This window comes from Micromys minutus, assembly GCF_963924665.1.
Source record: "Micromys minutus genome assembly, chromosome: 13".
NCBI lineage: Eukaryota > Metazoa > Chordata > Mammalia > Rodentia > Muridae > Micromys > Micromys minutus.
Window position 1 is genome coordinate 55,654,925 of NC_137982.1, and position 22,034 is coordinate 55,676,958.

The 22,034-nt window shown below is 49.1% G+C and overlaps 1 protein-coding gene across 1 annotated transcript; it reads left to right on the forward strand.

Moving 5' to 3' along the window:
• Positions 1 to 1,677: 1,677 nt before the first annotated feature.
• YPEL4 (yippee like 4) lies at positions 1,678 to 5,172 on the forward strand. Its single transcript, XM_080927279.1, has 5 exons — positions 1,678 to 1,727; positions 3,947 to 4,271; positions 4,425 to 4,468; positions 4,772 to 4,880; positions 5,044 to 5,172. The coding sequence occupies exons 2-5, from the start codon at positions 4,131 to 4,133 to the stop codon at positions 5,131 to 5,133; spliced, it is 384 nt and encodes a 127-aa protein (XP_080783405.1). The 5' UTR covers positions 1,678 to 1,727; positions 3,947 to 4,130; the 3' UTR covers positions 5,134 to 5,172.
• Positions 5,173 to 22,034: the final 16,862 nt, after the last annotated feature.

The window sequence follows — 22,034 nt, forward strand, 5'->3', positions numbered from 1 at the left end:
CCTAAACCCCAGACTTGATCCTGGTTGAATATTCAGAATTGCCTTTTCTTCTTACCCTCCTAACAGGATCTCTGTTTTCCCTGCCTCAATCTTCACCCTCACATGTGAGGAGACAGAAGGAAAACTACTCTCCCTAAGTCTGTGTTTCACAGTTTTTATTTTCTGAAAATTAGCCTATGAAGTAAAATGAAGTTGTTCTAAGTCAGATTAATTTTACCTGCAAGCTGATTTAAACAAACAAACAAAAAAAATAGCAAGGGAAAATGTAATCCCTCTGTAAGACAAACATTTGGCATCCTGTGCCTTGAAATATCAAGAATGTAATAGAAACTCTGAGCCTAGGAGTCATACATTGGGAATATGGTTTTCACCTGCATTGGTTTAGTTTCCTTTTATTCAGTCCTTATCTCACTAGGACACGCAGGTTGGCCTGGACTTTGCAGTCCTGCCCACCTCATTGTCCCATGTAGAGAATGTTGTTTGGAAATAACACTAATCCATCACAAAACTCAATTTAAATGCTAACTTAAGAAGCTAACTAGAAAAGAGGGGATGAAATAAGATTTCATTATTTTTTACTTAGTGCCTATCATAGATCAGGCACCTCTCTGGAGCTTCACCTCTGTCTCATGCAGTCACTTCTTCACGGGGTAATAGTGCTTGCTTCCCTGCTCAGAGAGGATGGGTGGGACAGGATCAGCCACTCGCCCAGGGTTCCTGGTAAATAATTAGCAGAACTTGGATATCAAAGCTAGACACTCGCCCTTGTCTGAAGACGCTGGCAAACTTTGCAAATATCTCCAGATGGATGGGCTTTGCACTAGACACTGCACTAGACTAGACACTGGGGTTCATAGCAAGTTTGCCTAAGGAGCTGCCTCTGAAAGTTTACAGCTCTGTTAAGAACCTCATGTCACATAGGTGTCTCCGTTCACAAACGGTTTGGAGGGAGGTGATAAGAGGTTCCTGGGTTTAAGATGTCATAATTGACCTAAGGGGCCATTAAAATGAGATATTAAAGCTCCCAAGTACTCAGTACTAAACACGTCTGAGAGCCTGGTTTGTCGTCCGTGACCATTAACATATCCTTCTTTACCCTGCATCAGAGCTGATGTCAGAGTTGAAGTGGAAATGTATCATGTTGAGTGCCCGTGTACTTCCTGGCTCTCTCTAGATCCACCCCTCACTTCGCCATCCTTGCTCCCTCCCAGCCACCCTCACCCCATCCCTGCCCTTCCTAGGTTCTGTTTCCTTGGTCACACAGCCTTGCTCCTTAACAACCTATTTCTCCCTTTCCTTACCACCACCATAGACACACCTAAGCCAGCCATCCCTCTGCCCCCACTCCCAACATTACTTCTCTAGCCTGGTCCCTTGATGCCTGCCCCCTCCCTCCCCCTTCCCTCCCTCCCTCCCTTTCAACCCGCCTCCTGTGTCTCCCAGCCCTGCTCTGACGTGGGAGGTGAGGGGGGTGGGGGGTTGGATGACTCACAGTGTTATGATGCAGTTCCACAACACACAGCCACATTTACCCACAGACCGAGGTACAGAGCAAGAGGCAACCTCTGGCCCCCCAGCAGCTGTCCAGCCTGCAGTCCCAGACTTCAGCCCCCCAACTGCCCTCCCTCAATCCCATCCCCTTCCCAACTGAAGGAGCCAACAGAGAAGAGAGAAGAGTGAACAGAGATTGAGAGAGATAGACGGAGATCTCTGGAGCAGACCTCAAGGTGAGGGGGCAGCCCTTCTCCAAATCAATTTTTCCCCTTCGCAAATTACCTCCTCCTGCTGCGTGTTGCTTTCTCTCCTTTGCAAAAGCATTATTCATCCACCCTTTGTCCTCCCTTCCCCCTCCCCGCTGCCTCCGCTCCTCTCTCAGCTCCTCCATCCTTCCCCAAGCGCTGACGATTCTCTCGCACTTCTTCCCGGCAACTTTGGCTGCAGCATCAGACAACACTGTGGATTGTTTTTTGTGCTGGTGCAGACCCCCAAAGCCCGCCCTGGGAGCTGGCTGCTCTGCTAATTATTCGGACCATACCATACTGAAAATGCCTGGCCCAGGGGGAGGCAAAACCTCAAAGCAATTGAATACATCCGTTGTGAGCTGGAGTCCCCCTCCCCGTTTTTATTCCCTGAGAGGCTCTGGATCCGCACCTGGTTCCACCTGTCTCTGCCTTGTCACTTGGCTCTCAGTGGCCAGTCTTCCCAGGAGCAAACCCTTCTGCTCCCCCCACCTCCCACAGTCCTCTTCCCAGCACTCACCTTTGTTTTTATTTTGTTTTCTGACCCCAGCCATTCGCCCGCTTTGCTTTACCCCATAACAAGAGATGGCAGAGATGGGAGAAGAAATGACCCAACTCTCCTTTTTATGATTTTTTTTAACTTGTCCTTTGCAGCTAAACAGAGAAGCAGGGGACAGGGAGGGAGGCGTGACAGTGACGGAAGGACAGGGCTGGGGAAGAAGATAGTGGGAGGGGGCAAACCTGGCATCTAGTCCCTTGAAGTAGGTGTTTCAAGGTGGCACCTTGAGGGGAACTGAAGGCAAACTTGAAAGAAGATCAAGGAAGTGATGCTGAGCCAGAATACAATGTCACCCTGAATTCAGCCCAAGGTGTCTTCCTGACACTCCAACAACAGTAGAGGACCAGAACTGAAGATGGCCTCACTTGGGGATTTGTAGACACTGCATGACAGCCCTTAGAGACAACAGAAGAATCGGGGTGCTTATGGCCACCGCAAAGGACAGGAGAACAGCCTGTTTATCTTGGCAACTGAAGCTGTTCTGTCTCCTCTGCTTGGTGGTCTAGCATCGCAAGAGCACTCCTCGGGCATCTGTGAAGGAGACACGGGCTAACCCACCTACAGCTGCAGAATACCCCACTAGAGAGGTGGAGACACGCCGGCGGCTTATCGGAGTCAGCAGAAGACACATCCTCCTTATCCTCCGCCTGCAGTACCTCAGCCACTTTGGGACTGGAGAGCGAGCCGATAGGTCCCAGCGCCTCAAGATCCCTGCAATTGTCTCGTCTGCCTCTGTCCTGGCACCGGTGTTTGCTCTAGCGCCTGGGAGGAGAGATATTTTCTGCCGTGTGCCCCAAAGCCCAGCTTTTAGAAATAAGGAGTCTCCTTTACCCCATTGTCTCCTTTTAAGGCTGCTCTCTCTCTACAGCACACAGCCCAGTCGTCTGGCTTCTGATGTGCTGCCTATTTTCCATGGGTCTAGCTGGAGGAAAGAGAATTCTCCTAGGGTTAGGTGACTGTCTTAGAGCAGAGGCAACGGTAAGGAAAGAGACCAGAAGACTAGAAGCTAGGAAGACGGCAAGTGCTCCCTCTAGCCCCGGAGCTGTATCATTCCAGGACGCAGGGTTGGGGAACAGCCACGGGAAAGGTCGGCAATACCATACTGGAGAAGCTTCCATGTTCTGTAGAGTTCCAGAGTGGAGAACTCAACTCCAGGGGAGTGCTAAAACGGAGTGTGTGTACCCATTTCCCTGTTCCTCTTTCCTTCCTTCCCAAAATGTGGGCCAACTGTATTGCAAATGGAGGCCTTGAGACAGATTAAAAAACAAAACAAACAAGCCAAACAAATGAATCCAACTTCCAGAAAAACCTGATCTTCAAAGTTCCTCACAGAACTGGACACAAGGCGGGCCTCTGCAGGTGATGTTTCTCCCCAGGCAGTGCCTGTGCCCGCAGCCTGCTCTCAGTGGAAAATGCTAGAGGCTGCCACGGTCTCTGGAGAGAGAACGGTACCAAATCCCTGGCCATGGCACAAGACGCCTGGAACCGCTGCCAGAACAGAATGGGACTCTAGGGGACAGAAAGTGCAACGAGAGGCTGAGGGCTGGTGGTGACGGGGAAGGTACAGATGGCTGAGCCCCATCTTCTCCAGCGATTTAGAAGCTCCTTGTGAGGTCCCAACCCCTGATACACCCTCTTCTCTTGCCAGGTGATTTCCATTTCTATCTGGTTCTCGTCTGGGGGGGCCCTGGCAGGGCAGCCCCCCCACACTTCTACCGTCCTGAAACACGGCTCTAGCCAATCTGCTCCGCTGCTTTACCTGCGACCGTCTCTGTGGGGGCTGCACCGCACCAGCCCCTCCGGCCCGCCAGGGCATCGTCCTCCAACCCGTCATGCCCAGCTGTGACCCTGGCCCGGCCCCTGCATGTCTACCCACCAAGACTTTCCGCAGCTACCTGCCCCGCTGCCACCGCACATACAGCTGCGTCCACTGTCGGGCGCACTTGGCCAAACACGATGAGCTTATTTCCAAGGTAACGCTGAAGCGAGGGACTGACGCTCCCCCAGGCTTTCACTCCAGGCTTGCCGAGAGAGGAGGCAATGAGAGGTCTCCAGCCACTCCAGCTGGGGTTTAGGCAGTGGGGCTAAGGGATACCCAGTAGTCACTGTCTGTCCTGTTTCCACAGTCCTTCCAAGGAAGCCATGGCCGGGCCTACCTGTTTAACTCCGTGTGAGTCCACCTCTTTCTTTGTGTGTGCGTTTTTATGTGTGTACTTGTGTTTCAACAGCTTTCCTCTTTGCGAAATGGGGGTGAACCTTCAAAAGGACCAGGCGCGCCTGGTTCTACTGTCCCCTCTACAAAGTGGTTAAGAAAAGCAGTTTAGTTTCGTGGGTGAAAGACGGCCCAAGCACGAATGCTAAAGGGGTGAACTGCTGAAGGCAGATTCCCCAGGTAGAGATTCTTTTGGGTTGGTTGGGGGCTGGACTGACAGAGCAACCCTACTGTGTGTTGGGTCCTTGTTTCCTGAGACAGGGTCAACGTGGGCTGTGGACCAGCTGAACAGCGCCTCCTGCTCACAGGACTCCACTCGGTGGCTGACATTTTCTGTGAAAGCTGCAAGACCACACTGGGCTGGAAATATGTAAGTATTTGAAGATGCTTAGATAGTCCCTGTGGCCCTCCAAACCCAGCGTCCACACACCAGGCCTTTGTATAGTTCACAGAGGGAGTTAGGAGTTGGGTTTGGCAGAAGGGAGACACTCTTTCCGATGGCCATTATTTTACTCCCCTCCCCCAACCCCCAGGAACAAGCTTTTGAGACCAGCCAGAAATACAAAGAAGGAAAGTACATCATTGAGATGTCACACATGGTGAAAGACAACGGCTGGGACTGAGGGGCTTGGCAGTCTGTGACCCTCCTCCGCATGCCCCACCCTCCTCACCCCTGGCCCTGCTGAGCAGTCCACACCAGCATGAGTACTGCCCACCCCTGGGGAAACCTGGTTCCAAGTGACCACCTCCCCCTCCCCTCTGTAACTGCAGTACCAGGTTCTTTGGAACAGGAGCCTGGGATACCCCAGGGGCGGTTAAGGCTCAGGAGTGGGTAGCAGTCAGGGAAATACAGAACAGGGGAAGGAGATAATTGTGGCACCGGAAACCAAGTGACGGCAGGACGTGAACTCAGGCAGATAGGACTATGAATTACTAGATGTTGATGAGCCTCGTTTGAATGAACAGGACAAACATTGGTGGTGGGGCTAGACCACAGACGAGCAAAGATGGAGTGAAATTCTGGTCTCAGATCAGGGCCTCAGAGTCTGAGGGTAGTTTATTCACCCCCATTCTTGGTAAAAGAAGGAAAAAAAAAAAAAAGGACCATGGATGGGGCCAATAGAAGGAGGAACACAAGCCCTATACCCTGGGAACCAGTTACAGGGATTCCATCTCACTCCACTGTTTACCTTGGCACTGAAGAGGCACTTTCAAGCATCTGCTCTTTGCCATTGGGTGGTGCGGGAACAGCTGCTCCAAGAACAGCTCCCACCCCAGCCGTTGCCAGAGAGAGCATTCTTTACTATGGGCATTCCCCAAGGCTCAGCCACTGCTCCCCGGGACCCAGTCCTCTGGGGGAGGCTGATCATCAGCGCTGAGGGACCAGTCTTTCCTGTGACTGCCACCAGCAAACGAACGAAACTTTTGTATGATACATAAAGTGTTTGGGTCTATTTTTAATAAAAAGGGGAAAGGCAACTGTGAGGTGGCTGTCCTGACTTTCCTTCCTTAGGTATGGACCTTGTACTGTCCCCTGTATGCACACCAGCAAGGGCCCCCCTTTTAAACCAGTAGGAGGCAGCAGTTGCTTTGTCTGTGGCAAGATCCTCCACCAGTTTCACAAGCGGTAAGCAGCCAGGTGAACCAAGAGGCATGGGTTTTGATGAGCTTGTCCAAAGATCTAATTTTCAGTCCCCTGAACCTCTCCTCAGCAAGGCTACTTTTTACCCAGACTCAGGATGAGCAGGTAGTATAAACTTATTCCACAGTTTAGTGTTTTCTTGTGCATCCATGATTTTTTGGGGGTCCTAAAATGTAAACCTATGGGCAGAGATGCTGCTGGCAGTTGACCTAAAGTGGGCTGTAATTCAGAAGTGCAGCATCAACATAAACGTGTGATGTAAGGAACACAGTTGGGTGTACTGGTGCAAAACTGGAGCTGCTCAGCCCCTACAAAGATCATGTTTAAGTTACATTCTTACTTCTAGGTCAACTCATGGGCATTGCAAAAATTTATAGGTACATATTTTTTGCCAGGCATGCTTCTGAACTCCAGGGATGCTTGGTGAGCAAGCCAGCTGTAGCCAGACATTTTGGAGTTCTAAATCTAGAGGCCAGAAAGAAGCTAATTAATCCCAACACAAAATAAGGGATATAGTGCAGTCTAGCTTCCCAGATTTGAGGAGTCAGGGATGACTTCAAAGACACCAGGTTGGAAAGATGGGATGGGAAAGGGCAAAACGAGGGTCAGAACTGTTTTTGTGGCACAAGCTGGGCTAATTTGAGGAACTGTGTTTTTCTGAGGTTGGAATATTAGTGTAAGAGGACGAGACATGAGATTAAATTGGGAGAAACAGGAAGAGCTGTAAACCTTAGAGGACACTGGGAAACACGGACAAACTGTTATTCTGAAGCAGTTTGGTGCCAGGCTGGCCTTCTGACTTGATGTGTGACTTGGACTTTCTAACCCTCCTACTTCCACCCTCTAAGTGCTGGGGTCACAGGCATGTCCTACCGCACCTGGCCAGCAGATGCCTTGTGTTAGGGACCGAGTGCAGTTCTTCCCACATGCTATACAAGGAGTCTATCGACTGAGCCCCATCCTCATCCCCAAACTTAAGCAGCTTTGGGGGAAGGGGGTCGTCATAGTCTCACTGCATAGCTCTGGCTTGCCTGGAACTTCCTATGCAGATCATGCTCGTCAGATAATTTGATTAGATCGAAGTAATGGATTTGGAGCTATCTGTGGTATCTCAAATGTTGTTATTATCGGAATGGAGAGACTGTAGACAGGACGAAGAACCATCAGATGCAGAAGGGCCAACAAACCAGAAGCATGAGTCCTGGGACCAAAGGAGGCGTGTCTGACCCACTATATTGACACCAGTATCTTCTTTCCTTAAATTTTAGTAGGTACTCAATTCCATCCTTTGGCCCCACTTCCTGCATCAGAGCAAGCTTAAAATCTGCCCGAGGAGAGCCCTGTGAAAGACAGAAAAGTCACTGGCATGGCTGTGGAGCATGAGAAGATCTGGGCGCCGATTAAGACATTTCTCAGTTAAGATCCTCACCAGTGCTGTCCAAACCCTGGGTGTCCAGGGAGGTCTGCCTTCGAGAGCCATCAGGATGGAGTGAGTGGTCAGGAAGGGTCATGCTGAGAGTGACGACAGTGAGTGAACAGACCTCCTTCCCACACGGATGGTGCAGGAAGCAATGGAGGACAGGAGGGGTACCGATGTCCCTCTGCCCACGCATTGTTAGCCCCTTTCCTTTCCTGGGCACTTCCTTGTTCCCACAAGTCTTTCTGTGAGCCTCACATTTCTCCCATATTTCACAAACTGTCCATTTCAAGCTTCATCTGAAAACTCAGACCTTCATTTAAGGAGCTGACCCCCCAGGGTTTTATTCTTAAAGCTGATGTCCTCACATAACCAGCAGGTGGCATCAAGACCATTCATTCACTTCCTCAGTTCAGATTTCTCCAGACAAGGTCTACAAAAACACGGATGCCTTCCTGTTGGGTTTAGGACAGGGCAGAGCTGTTTACCTTACAAGCTCCACAGCCTTAAGCGAATAGCTTCTCATCTAACGGATGACTCCTTTTATCCAAATTCGCACCAGGAGAGCTGACCGGTGCTCGTGGGAGAGAGCGCAGTGATGCTGAGGCGGCGGCCGGCACTGGGTAGCACTACAAGGCCGATGCCCTTTTAACATTGCACTGCTTGGTACTCGTGCAGACAGTAGCACAATGTGAAAAGAGCTCCGGCCAGCAGCAAGGGAGTGCCGTCCTGACCAACTCAGCTCACGGCCTTCCTCTCACCTCATTTCCCTCCCAGCAAAGATCCTCTTTTCCTTGAGAGGTGGTGGTGCAGAGCCAAATAAGACAGCCCGTGGGAACCCCATAATCTGACACTTCTCAAAGGAAATAACTTTAAAAAAAAAGTCCAAGTGATAATAGGTGAGTTTGTATTCTGCCTAAAGTTAACTTTTTTAAAAAATCTTTTTGTTGTTGCTAAGATTTGTTTACTTATTATATGTGAGTACACTGTAGCTGTCTTCAGACACACCAGAAGAGGGCATCGGATCCCATCACAGATGGTTGTGAGCCACCATGTGGTTGCTGGAATCTGAACTCAGGACCTCTGAAAGAGCAGTCAGTGCTTTTAACCTCTGAGCCATCTTTCCAGCCCCTAAAGCTAACTTCTGAATTTTTGATAAAAGAAACTTGGAGGTCCCAAGATGAGGATCTCAGGTGACCCTCCAGGACCAGATTAACTACAGGTGCTTAGGCAGGAGAAAGTAGTGCCCAGATCTGGAGGTGCAAGCTTCTCAGTTAAGATCGTAACCAGTGCTGTCCAAACACCACTGTTTCCTTTCCGTTGTCTTCAAAATACTCTATGGATGTGGTATTAAGCGAAATGGTCAGTGATTTGGTTCTTGAATTAAATTAAGGGTAAGCTCTCATTGGCAGTGGGATCAGAAACCACGGTTTCCTGTCCACCCCGAGTTTAGTTGTAAAGTCTTCACACTCATTTCTGTGACCCCAGTCCATCACCCTTAATTTCATTCAGGGCAATGGAGACTGATGAAATTTCAAAGCCAGGTACACTTGGAACCCAAAGGCTCAGAGCCCTCTAGAGTCACACACCAGCTAAACATACTGACCAGAAGCCATTTGCAGCTCTGACCTAAGGGACAACGACCACAAGGCAATGCTTCCCTGTGGAGATCCATTCTGACCATGGAGTAGCTTCAGGGAGACCCCCGCCCCCATTGCAACAAGCATGAGAAATGGAAAGACTGAGTTCCATTTGGGAGCTCTTCTTCTGGGCTTCCCCCCTCCAGCCCCCCCCCCCCCCCAGGAAGCAGGAGTGTCTTTCCCGCCTTCCCAGGCAGTTTGTTCTTGTAATCAGCAAACACTGGGCCCTGCCCCACAGTTTGCACAGTTTTAATGAACAGAAACTAAGGTCCGGCTTGGGTCAGTCGCCAGGCCTCCCTCTCTGCTCCTGGAGTTGGGCAAGCCAGTTGGGAACAGGACCAGACCAACATGGGGCAGAGGGACAAAGACAAGACTACCCAGTAAGCCTCACGGTAGCCAAAGAAGATTCTTCATCAAGGAGTTCCCAGATCTTTCCTTAGGTAGTGAAGGGATATGCAGCTGGGACACCGAGTCCCTTGGAGCTCACGTGCCCAACTCATTCCTGAGGGCAGACCAGCAATTCAACAGCCAGCAGGACCCCTCCCCCACCTTAGCCTAGGAGCCATCCCCCAGCTCCTTCCAGAAGCGGTGTAGAAACCGAGGAGGAAATGGGGGAGGGGAGGCCCTGGCTCAAGTTCTCTCCACTCCCCCTCCTCATTGGCCACCATCTTCCGGCCCCAGCCCGCCAGAGCAGCAGGAATGGGGCCCAGCCTGAGGAAAGGAGAGAAAGGGCAGGTGGGGGGTTAGCTGGAGCAGCAGGGGCAAGGGGCTGGCTCCAACTGTCTCCTCCTGCAACCCCCCCACCTCCTCCCGCAACCATGGCGACGGGAGGAGGAGAGCAGGAGGGTCCTGAAAGCCCTGTTCTGTGAATGGGATGAGAGGGGCAGCTGGGAAGTGTGGGGTGAGGGGCACTTTCCCTCGACACCCAACTGTGCCCCCCACCACACCTCGAGGCTGGACCACACGCGCTCGCTCGCACACGTACAAACTCTCAGCCACACTTACTGCACAACTCGCCCCACAGTCGACACTCGCCCCAAGTAGAGGGTGGAGGCACGGCTCCCCGCGTCCTCACACCCCACCGCAACTAGCTAAAGCCAGCCTCACACCCCTACAAGCAAGTGGGGCTCACCTCACAAGTTCTGGAGGTGACGATTTCCCTGCAATGCTCTAGCTGCTCTTGGAACACACCCTCCAAGTCCCCTGCGTCCCCACACCCTCCTCAGCCCAGGGACAGGCAGATGGCTCAGCCTGGGAGCCCCCCATCCATTCCCACCACGCCCCCCATTGGAAAATGACAGTGAGGCCACCTCAGAAAGACATGCCTGGTGCTCCCCAGTTAGTGTTTTGAAAGGAAAAATATAGACGATGCCTACGAGTGAGGGGGGAGGGCAGAGGAGAGAAAAAGGCCAGAGCACCCCCTCCCCTCGCCGAGAGAAGAAAACCGAAAAGCGCCGAGCTCCCAATACCTACACATCGCTCTTCTTAGGTTCCTCTGCCCGCCACCTCCTTCTTCCCGGGCTCTTTCTCTGCCTTTCCCTCCCTTTTGGCTCTCTTTTTCTGGCCTCGCTCCCCTTCTCACGCCCTCTCGTAATCCCGCCAGCCTCTCTGGCCCCGCCAGGCTCCAGTCCTCGCCGGCTGCCCTTCTACCCGCCGGCCAAGACCGAGGCTCCGGAATAGGCTGGCTGCGGCGCTCGGCTCCTCTACAGATCTGGCTTTTCCCCCGCGCCCCCTTTCTCCTTCCACACTCCCTGCCGTCCATCTTGAATACTTGGGATTCTTGAATGGAGTGAGCAGGATCCGCTCCCCCAGGCTCTCATTGGCTGTGTGTTAACCCTTTTGAAACGAGATCCTCCCTCCCATTGGCTGCCAGGCTCCCCTCTTCTCCCCCAACCCCCATCCTCTCCGCCTCTCCACAGCCCTCGAGGTCAGGGCGCTCCCCGGCGCCCCCTCCCCTGGCCTCTCGCCTCATGTTCCCTACACCTACCCCATTTCGGCATGCCCGTCTTCCAGCTCCTTTCCACCCACCGCTTCCCAACACACACAACCCCAGGTGAAGGCAAATGCAATTCCCGCCAAATAGAACTTGGGGCTGCGCTGGCAGAAGCCCTGTTCCCAGATGCCCCTGGTGCTGGTCTGGAAGCCCCTCTGAAAGATGCACCGGGTAAATTTTCTGCCAATTTTCATTCAGCTCTTCCTCTGACCAGAAGTACTTCTTTCTTTAGCCGGAAATTTTCCTCAGCGTTTTAGCCTCACCCAAAGCAGTGCGGGAGCCTCGGGAATACATGCGCCCCTTGGGCTGGGCAGGAAACTGGCAACTCCAGAAAGAAGAGGTGGGGCTGTTCAGAAGAGCTAATCCCCAGTGCCGCAGGGCAAGCCTGACCTGATCAGGAATGCGCAGCATCTGAAGCCCTGTTCAATCACAAACATCCCTCTGAACCAGCCTTGCCCCCCACCCCCATCACCACCACCCCTGCCTAGTCCAGGCTGACTTTCTTGCACTGGTTAGGGTCTTTGAGCTGGAGGATCTGAGTTTCAGGAGAAAGAAAAAAACGGGGGTGGGGAGGATGTATCAGGAAATAGGATAGCTTATATCCAGACCCATATCTGCTTGTAACAAGCATACAGCAGTCATGTTCCTTCCATAGGCCCCAGTCTCCTCAACTGCAAAAGAGTGATCCAAAACAGAGCTGCCATTCGGAGTTTTCTGGATAAAAGCAGAAATGGTTCTATATGTATGTGTGTGCATCATCCAAGATGGAAGCCACCAGACACACGAAGCTATTAAGCACTTGAAATCTGGCTGGAGTAGAGGAACTGATTTTCAAATTTAGTTTATCATCACTTTAAGTTGTATCAGTACATATTAATTGTATACCGGATTTCTTTATGACTTTTTTGTTGCTTATTTTGCATGTTTTTTTCTTTTGTTAAAGTTGGGGGGGTCTTGAGGCAAGGTCTTGCTTGGTGATACAAATCCACCCCAGATTTGCAGCAATCAGACCTCTTTGCTCAGCCTACCCCAGACGGTGTGATTACCACCCAACATGTGCCCCCACACCCTGTCCCCCACTTTAGTAAAGAAATTCCTTTATTTTATCAACATCAGACATCACCAGGGGTATTCAATTCATAGGAAATTCAACATCCTTGTCCAGAACTCATTCTGTATAGATGGTAGTCTTTTTTTTTTTTTAATGTTGCTATTTAATATGTGGGTGGACATGCGTGGAGCCAGAAGACAACTAAGATTGGGTTTGTCCTTCTACCATGTAGGAACATATTGCTTTTACAAGGCTACAACCAAGATGTTGCTGAGCTTGGTTGAAACAAGCCTGTAGCCTCAGCATTTAGGAGACAAAGGTCCGAAGATGAGGATTTTAAGGTCATTCTTGGCTATGTAATGAGTTTGAGGCCAGACTAGACCATATGAGAATCTTTTTTCCAACAGCCAAAAGTAAGATATTGTTAGAGATAGAGACAGAGCATGCCACTTGACTAAGGGCACAGGAAATATGGATATTTATTCATGCCTTAATATGTATCAATAAAACTAGTACATATCTTAGCGCACACACACACACCATTACTTTTATTCAATGTGTATTTTAACCAAGGCCATATGGGAGCTGGTGTATAGTTAATCACAGTGCTGATGTCTAAGGATGGCTGGCTGTGGGTAGATCCAATAGATTCCTTTAACCAGCGAGTGTACTCCCTGTGTTCCAGGGAAGCTAGACTTACAAGAACACAGGCAGAAGCTGAGTGTGGTGGTGTACAGCTGTAATCCTAGGACTTCAGAGGCTGAAACAGATGAACTGACAAACTTGAAACCAATCTGGGCTACAGAGCAAGACCATTAGAGGAGGAGGAGGAGGAAGAAAAGGAAGGAAACAGCTCGGCACCAGCTTCCTGAATCAGTTAGTAGAAGATCTTACTACCTCCAACCTGAGAAGCTGCTGAGGGAATGAAAGAATGACTGGATTTATTCATTCCTGGGCTTATTCAGAGATATAAACCAGTGGGACTTGTGGAGAAGTGGGAATGTAGGAGGTACAATAGTTACATACGTACAAGCTCAGAATACACTATGGGACCCTAACATGGCTCTGAGGGCACTAGTAAAGAAGAGGGCTGAATTTATAGATTATTTATGCAATCTCTGCTTCTAGAAGGTTCTTCGGGGATAATAGGGTGTGGGTCAGGAGAAGTTAAAGAGATACCTAGGAAATGGCTCTGTCTGCAACATCCCTTTCCTCCCAGGTGAGACTGTTAGATGCCTTCTCTGGTGAGAGAAAGCTTCAGAGAAGGGAAGACTTGGAATCCAGTTCAAACTGGAAGTAGCACCTGAGACAAGCTGATGGTGGAACAAAATCGAAGCTGAGAGGTAGGGATGTAGGGATGTGCTGAGAGGTGCTCTGGATTGTTTGGAAATTCTTCAGGACCCCAGTGTGTATGGAGAAACACAGGAACAGGGGGAGCAGGCGAGGGCAGACTCTAGAGAGAGCTTCTGTAGGCACTGCTCAGCACAGAGACATCATTTTTTCTTGAAGATTTCCTTCCCCCACCAAATGACACTGCCCACCTATTTGTCTAGCTGGTTTATCCTCAACTCTCTGTTTGCCTTGATCTGAAAGTCCTCTGTTGAATAAGACTTCTCCCTGCAGACAGAGCAGACTCTCCTTCCCAATTAGAGGACAGATTCTGCCCATGTATGTCATATGCAGGAAGCATTTCCTTTTCTGTGCACAGCCTTCCAAAGCCCTGCTTGACCCCAGGTCTTCTCAGGTAAGAGAACAGAACAACTTCTCAGGAAAAAGCAGAGTCCCCGAAGCAAGCTTGTCAGTAAGAGCCTCTTCATCTCCCCTCCTCCCTCAGTGAGGTGCCTTTTTATCTTCACTGCCCTTCTTCTCCCACGGGCCTTCACATCTGGCCACCGACAGTACGGAAGGTGCTGGATGCCCTCAAACACGTTGCTGGCTACTAGGTGTGCAAAGCAGAGAAGTAGATAGATAGACAGCAGGCACATCAAAGGGGACAGGTTCAAACAGACATGAGAACCTTTGTTCCGAAGTACTTTCCTTTCTCTGAGCAGTTGCCCTGATGACTGTATCTCCAGTGCCTTTCCCTAAGCCTGGGGAAGGGTCAGCAAGGGACAGTTCAGAGACCTACTCCCGTATCTGCCTAGCTGTGTACACAAAGCTCACCAGGACACAACTGTGCTTGTTAGCGCATATACTCCTATGGCTACTTTCCGAAACCAAGCTGAGTGATTGCTGCTGAAAACATGCTGGCAAAAGCCTAGCATATTTTAGTGCCTGGAGCTTCATGGTAAAAAGCTTGCCAAACACCTAGCTTATGGGACATTTTAGACTTTGTTCATTTTAGGAAAATATAAGATGGGCAACTGCAAAGGACCTGGAAAGGTGTCTGGGGAATCATCTCAAAGATGAGGCAGGAGAACTGTTCATCATGAGTTTGAAGCCAGCCTGGACTACAGACTTCCAGGCTAGCTTTGAGTTACATCATAATAAGACCCTCTCTCAAAGAACAACAACATGGAAGAGAATGAGAAAAGGGATAGAATGTGAGAAGAGCAAATGGAAAAGAGAAAAGGGGAACACAAGTAGGCAACCAAGATGTCTACCAAAGACACTGGAAGGACACAGTCCACTTCGCATTTAAGCCTCCATGGACCAATTCCTGTCTCCTCCTAGTCTGCTCCAAAGCTCTCCGCAGTGTTGGCTCCACTCTCTAGTTCTTCTCTTCCTTCTTCTGTTCTGTTTGTTTATTTCAAATTAATGCATAACAATTTTGTATACAGTATGTGAGCCAATCACAAGCTTTCAGTGTATCAACGATCAGGTCATGATATTTAACAGGAACGTCTCCTTTTTCTCTAGCTTTTCTTCCATAAGTTAAACAAATTGCTATGATCTAGACCCCCTGCTATGCTGACAACGCTACAACTTTTCCTCAGTGTCCGTCATTCATAGATCCTGTTTTGTTCTGCGCCGAACCACCACCCCTCTCTCCATAATTTCTACCACTCAGTAATCGCAGCAACAGACTTCTATCATGTTTTCAGCTCCCATATACGAATTTCACACACATCCAGAGAATGTAGAGCAGCTGTTTTAGTATGTCTAACACGATTCATTTACCAACCCATTTTTAATTTTTTTTTAACTTCTGTGTATGTGAAGAGTGGACAAGAAAACTTAGGTGTGAGCGTACAATTAGGTGTGAGCGCACAAGGATCCCCCTGCAACTGAAGTTACAAGTAGATGTAAGCTACCAGATGTGAACGTTGGGAATTAAATGCTGGTCTTCTGCAAGAGTGTTGCTTACTTTTAAACCATGAGCCATCTCTCCAGCTCTACTAACTTATTAAAATTATTGTCATACTTTTTAGAGCCAGGTGTGGCGGAACTTGTCTTTAAGTTCAGCCCTTGGGAGGCAGATCACTGGCCTACGGAGGGAGTTCCAGGACAGCCAGACATATAGAGAGACCTTGTCTCAAATTTTTTTTATTGTATGTGATTATTTATGTGTATCCATTTATGTATGCATATATGTTATGGTGCCCATGTGGAGGTCAGAGGACAAAATTTGGAAGTTCTTTCCTTTCTTGTGGGTCCCAGGAATTGAACTGAGGTCTCCAGGCTTGGCAGCAAGTATCTTGACCTGCTGAGCCATTTCACCAGCCATACATGCTATTTTTAAATTCTTGTAGTCTGTTTCTGGTCCCACCTCTACTGAAATAGTCCCACTAAGACACTCCTTACTTCCCAAGACCCCTTTGTTATCGATCCATTCTCATTTCTGAACTTCTCATCATTTATCACTGTTGACTACATGTGTCTCTTTAAAAATTTATTCATTTTTATTGTATGTGCATTGGCCTGTGAGGGTGTCAGAGCCCCTAAAACTGGATTTACAGACAGTTGTGAACTGCCATGTGGTTGCTGGGAATTGAACTCTAAACCTCTGGCGGAGCAGTCGGTATTCTTAATGACCGAGCCATCTGTCCAGCCCAACCGCATGTGTCTTGAAATGTCCATGATAACTGGGAAGTGAGACTCTCCTGGACTGTTTCTGTCTCCAGCTGTCGCTCAGCTCCCCTTCTAGAGCTCCTTCTTTCCTCTCTTACTGCCTAAGCATACAGAATCTGTAGGGATTTATTTTATTTTATTGTTTATTATTCAAGGCAGGGTTTTCCTGTGTAGCTTTGGCTGCCCTGGAACTTACCCTGTAGAGCAGGCTGGCCTCAAACTCACAGAGATCCGATTGCTTCTATCCAAGTGCTGGAATTAAAGGCGTGAGCCGCTACCTCTTGGCATACCTTTAGCCCCATTTCCAAAGTGTACTTTCACTGGACAAGAGCATTGTGTGGCTAATTTTGACGGTGACATTTCTGTGTTTGTTTGCCTTTGCTTTGTCTCATTTCCTGAGACAAGGCCTTGTATGTTCCTCAGCCTGGCCTTGTATTCCATCCTATTGCCTCAGCATCTCAGGGGCTGGTGTCACAGCCCTGAGAGCCACACTCAGCAGTACAGTCATTTCTGTAATGACATTTGCAAATATGTAACTTCTGAGCTGAAAGTTCAGACTTCCAACAGAAGACAGTTCCTTAGACAGATGTCGTACCTGCCAAACAAGTGCAATTTGTTTAACATCAAACCTATGTCTTTCCACACTTCTGCCTCTGCCTCTGCCTTTGGGCTCTTTTCCCCATCTGCTGTTTAATGTTGTTATTCCCAAGGGAGCTGCTCTTGACTCTTCTGTCTTTAGTGACAATTTTATCCATTCTTAGCATCAACAGTCATTGCCAAATCTGTATCTCTGCGTGTGTCTCCAGCTGTCTCCTTACATTCCCAGACAGATGTGCGAGATGAACAGCTGCTGATTTTGCTTGACTAGATTCCACCCGCCTTTGGCAACCACATTTTTACTTCCGTTTTCGAGAGATACCGTCAATTTGCTTTCGGTCACCATGATTCCTATGAGACTGACCCCATCTGCCCATTCAAGGGCAGCTGAAATGTACTAGCTGCCTGTTGCTATGTACCAAGTTAGTCCAGACTTAATGTCTTAGAACAGCACACATGTCTTCCTCAAGGTTTTTGTGGCTCAGGGATCTAGATGAGACTGAGCTGCGTCCTCTGATGAATGTTTCTCGAAAAGCTACAAAGTATCTTTCATGGCTGGGTTCCATGGAGGATGAGTCTGTTTCCATGCTTACTTTCATCATTGTTTCAAGATTCAGTTTCTCCAGCTGATGGACCAAGAGCCTCTGTTTCAGTTTTATTAGCTTAAGTTCTTTACAGTGTGGGGCTCTTCAACATACTGGCTTGAATCATTCAAGCCAACAGGAAAGAGATCCTGCTGACAAGATGAAAGTCATGGAAGTGGCAACCCCTCAACATTGACAACCTATTGGTTAGAAATCAGTTACTATATAATAATAATAATTAATAATTAATAATAATAATAATAGAGAGTGAGGGAGGGAGAGAGAGAGAAGAAACTAGTTATTTAAGAGGAGAGAACTAGGCTGCCTCCTCAGGGGCTCTGCCAGAGCAGATACAGCTGAGCGTGCTTGCAGCTAACCATCACACTGAATACGGGGACCCAAATGAAGGTGCTAAAGAAAAGACTGAGGAGCTGGAAGGGTGTGTAACCTCATGGGAAGAACAACATCATCAACCAACCAAACCCTCCACAGCTCCCAGGAACTAAAACACCAACCTTTGAGCACATATGGAGAGACCTATAGCTCCAGTTGCATATGTAGCTGAAGATAGCAGTGTTTGGCATCAATGTGAGAAGAGGCCTTTGGTTCAGGGAGGACATGTTTTCCCAATGTAGGGGAATGCCAAGGCAATGGGGTGGAGAGGGTGACTGGGAGCTAGTGCACCTTTGTGAAGTCAAGTGTAGGGGGAAGGGATGGAAGCGGAGTGGGGGAAGGGCATAACTTTTCAAATGTAAATACAGAGAGTATCTAATTAAAAAAAAAAAGACGGGAACTACACAGGGCCTATGGATACCAGGACACAGCGTCATTGAGAGCCATCCCAAAGGCTGTCAATCACACCAGACTCAGCTAATTAAATCACAATGATTGATTCAAGGACGAGTATCCAATCAGAGAGTCAATCATAGTTTTTGGCTTGAATCTTTGAAAAAGTCACATTGCTAGGATTGGTATGTTAGTGGAAGAAGGCAAACTTAGAACTACTACTGGTCATAGCTACCGTCATGTGTGGGAAACTCCAATGTGACAAGGTAGTAAACAGAGGCAATCGATGGGGAGTGAGCATGCCAAGACCGTGCCTACCGATAAATCCCTCAAAGTCTCATATAGCCCAAAGTAGCAGAGGATGATTCCTCCGCCTCTGCCGCCTCAGCCTATGACGCTGAGACAACAGCTATGCGCTCCGCTGAGGCTGCAGAGGGCCTACACTGGATTCCCAGCACCCACATAGTCATTCACAACCGTCTGTAACTCCAGCTCCAAAGGATCCGGTGCTGTCTTCTGGCTTCCAAAGGCACCAAGCACGTGCTTGGTGCACATATAAAATGCTCACATGTAAAATAAAAGTAATAAGCATAATGTTTAAGGAAAAAAAACTCTCAAAAAAATTTAAGAAGGTTAATTAGCTTAAAGTCAAGATTGAGCTGCCCTACTAGTTTGGGCTCTGGTGAGGAGCCCCTTGTGTGCATCAGAACATGGCGGACACCAGCATGTAGGAGGGTGTTTGAGGGGAAGTATTCACACATGGTGACACTAAGAGCCAGAGGCATACAGAGGCAAGCTTACTCTTTTTGTTTTGTGTTTTTGAGACAGAGTTTCTCTGTGTAGCCATGGCTGTTCTGGGAAACTTGCTCTGTAGACAAAGCTCCCGAGTGCTGGGATTAAAGGTGTGCACCACCACCACCACCATCACCACCATCACCACCACCACCACCACCACCACCACCATCACCACCACCACCACCACCACCACCACCACCACTATCACCATCACCACCACCACCACCATCACCACCACCATCACCACCATCACCACCATCACCACCATCACCACCACCACCACCACCACCACCACCATCACCACCACCACCACCACCATCACCACCACCACTATCACCATCACCACCATCACCACCACCACCATCACCACCACCACTATCACCATCACCACCACCACCACCACCACCACCACCACCACCATCACCACCACCATCACCACCATCACCACCACCATCACCATCATCATCATCACCATCACCACCATCACTACCACCACCACCACCATCACCACCACCACCACCATCAGCACCATCACCACCACCATCACCACCACCATTATCACCACCACCACCACCACCACCATCACCACCATCACCACAACCATCACCACTACCACCATCACCACCACCACCATCACCACCACCACCATCACCACCACCACCATCACCACCATCACCACCACTATCACCACCATCACCACAGCCATCACCACCACCACCACCACCACCATCACCATCACCACTACCACCATCATCACCACCACCACTACCACCACCACCACCATCACCACCACCACCACCATCAGCACCATCACCACCACCATCACCACCACCATTATCACCACCACCACCATCACCACCATCACCACCACTACCACCATCACCACCACCATCACCACCACCACCACCACCATCACCACCACCATCACCACCACCATCACCACCACCACCACCATCACCACCATCACCACAGCCATCACCACCACCACCACCACCATCACCACCACCACCATCACCACCACCACCCCACCCCACCACCATCACCACCACCACCCCACCCCTACCACCACAGGCTAAGCTTGCTCTTTATAGTAACTTGTTTTTTCAAGAACCGACTCATTGACTCATTGCACACGGCCAATATGAATCTTGTTTGTTGATTTGTGAGAAGGTCTTGCTATGTACTTCAGGTTGGCCTGAAATCCTTGGTCGCCCCACGTGTTGCGACTGCAGGCATGAGCTGCCATGCCTGGTTGGCTAGACCAGTTTTAACTTCTTTTTCCTAGAGTGATATTCTCAGTCACCTAACTACCTTCTTCTAAAATGCCAATCGTTTTCTCCAAGTCTGGTTTTTTAAAATTAGTTTATTTATTTCATGTATTTGAGTACACTGTCATTGTCTTCAGACACACCAGAAGAGGACGTCAGATTCTATTACAGATGGCTGTGAGCCACCATGCGGTTGCTGGGAATAGAACTCAGGACTCTGGAAGAGCGATACATGATTAGACAGTAGAAGGTGGGGTGGTGACAAAATTTTTGTAAGGTGGGAGAGAGGAGAAAGAGGGAGATTCAACATGGAGGCAGCAAAAGAGGACCTTAATTGGCGATAGGTAGGTATGATTATTTCTAAGGGTTTCTATGGGTCAATTCGTTTTATCTAGGTGGCCAGTTTACATCTTTGTCAAATGGTTGTAAGTTTATTGTGAGTATGAATTGTGGATTGACAATTTAACATATAAATCTGTTTGATAAGTTATTGATTGTTGAGTTATGATTTTACGGGGCTGTGGAGAATTTGAGCTAAGTTCCCGGCTGGCAGGGAGACATCTGGGAGAGGGTGGCTTACATACCTCATGGTAAAGAAAGACACTGGGTGCATGGCTCCACACTGGAGCGGCTCCCGTGGAGTGAGAACTCTGAGGACCAGTAGCTGCAGGTTTATTTTAACATTACTGCCACAGCCATCTCTCCAGACCCCTAGAAAAAACATTTTTTAATGAGCTTATTAGTGGCTGAAAATGAAAAGGCTCAAGTACTTGTGAGCATGCTACTGACTAGATAAGACAGGCTCTGCAGCGCAGGAAGGGGGTGAGGTTTGTACTAACTACACAAGCAGAAACAGTTAAGTGTACATAAAGCTTCACCCCCCCTTCTGTGTTTTGTTTTAAGCAATATGTATCCAAGTGGCACTTGGAAGGTGCCAGACATTATGCATAGAGCTAAAGACAATGCGAAAAGATGTGTGTGCCTTCTGGGAGGTTTTCAAATTCATTTCAGCATCAGCACCAGAGCAAATTTCTCTCATGTGGTCCATTCCTGACCTCAGTCTTGGAAATCAGCCTGTTCCCACAAAGTAGAGTTTCATAGCTAAGGGGTTGCAGTTGCAGATGGGAAAGTCTGAGGCTTGATACTAATGCTGGAGCCTAGAGCCAGCCAAGAGAGAAGTGACCGTGACTGTGCCAGTGTGGGCCACTGTGGGCCACTGGAAGCATCCTCGCTCCGCCAGCTCGTTTGCTGTGCTGTCTGCTCAGTCACTGACCTGGTTCGTCTCTGGTCTCTCCCGATGAGGCTGATACAGTTTTGAGATCTTAAACTGCAATAGAGGAGAGGTGGTGTAGAAGGTCCCCGTGGGGCTTCCAAACCCAAATACTGAGCCGCGGATCCTTCTGCTAGCTCTTCTAAGCCGAGCTAGTGTGTTGGGACAGAGTTGGGACCCTGCTTTGAACGGCATTTCTAGTCTTGCTTATACACTGACCTTGGAAAAATTGTTAAATGCTTATTTTTATTTGTGACTGTGGTAAAAATCAATTCGAAGCCACAGGATTGTTGCAATGTACTGCATGTACATGTAAAGACTAGTTGAAAGGGAGTTTGGCATGGGGGTGGGGAGAGTCCTGCGTGAGTTCTCTGTGAGGTAGGGAGAGGGGCAGAAGACCAGGCGTTGAACCTGGACGTGCCCACATTTATGGTTTTGGAGAGGACTGAATATTGAGCTAATCCTTTTTG

Excerpts from the sequence above, each read along its gene's own strand:
- YPEL4 (XM_080927279.1), top strand. The coding sequence starts at position 4,131 with ATGCCCAGCTGTGACCCTGGCCCGGCCCCTGCATGTCTACCCACCAAG. Across the intron at positions 4,272-4,424 it reads ACGATGAGCTTATTTCCAAG|TCCTTCCAAGGAAGCCATGG; the intron begins GTAACGCTGAAG and ends CTGTTTCCACAG. Across the intron at positions 4,881-5,043 it reads CCACACTGGGCTGGAAATAT|GAACAAGCTTTTGAGACCAG; the intron begins GTAAGTATTTGA and ends CCCAACCCCCAG.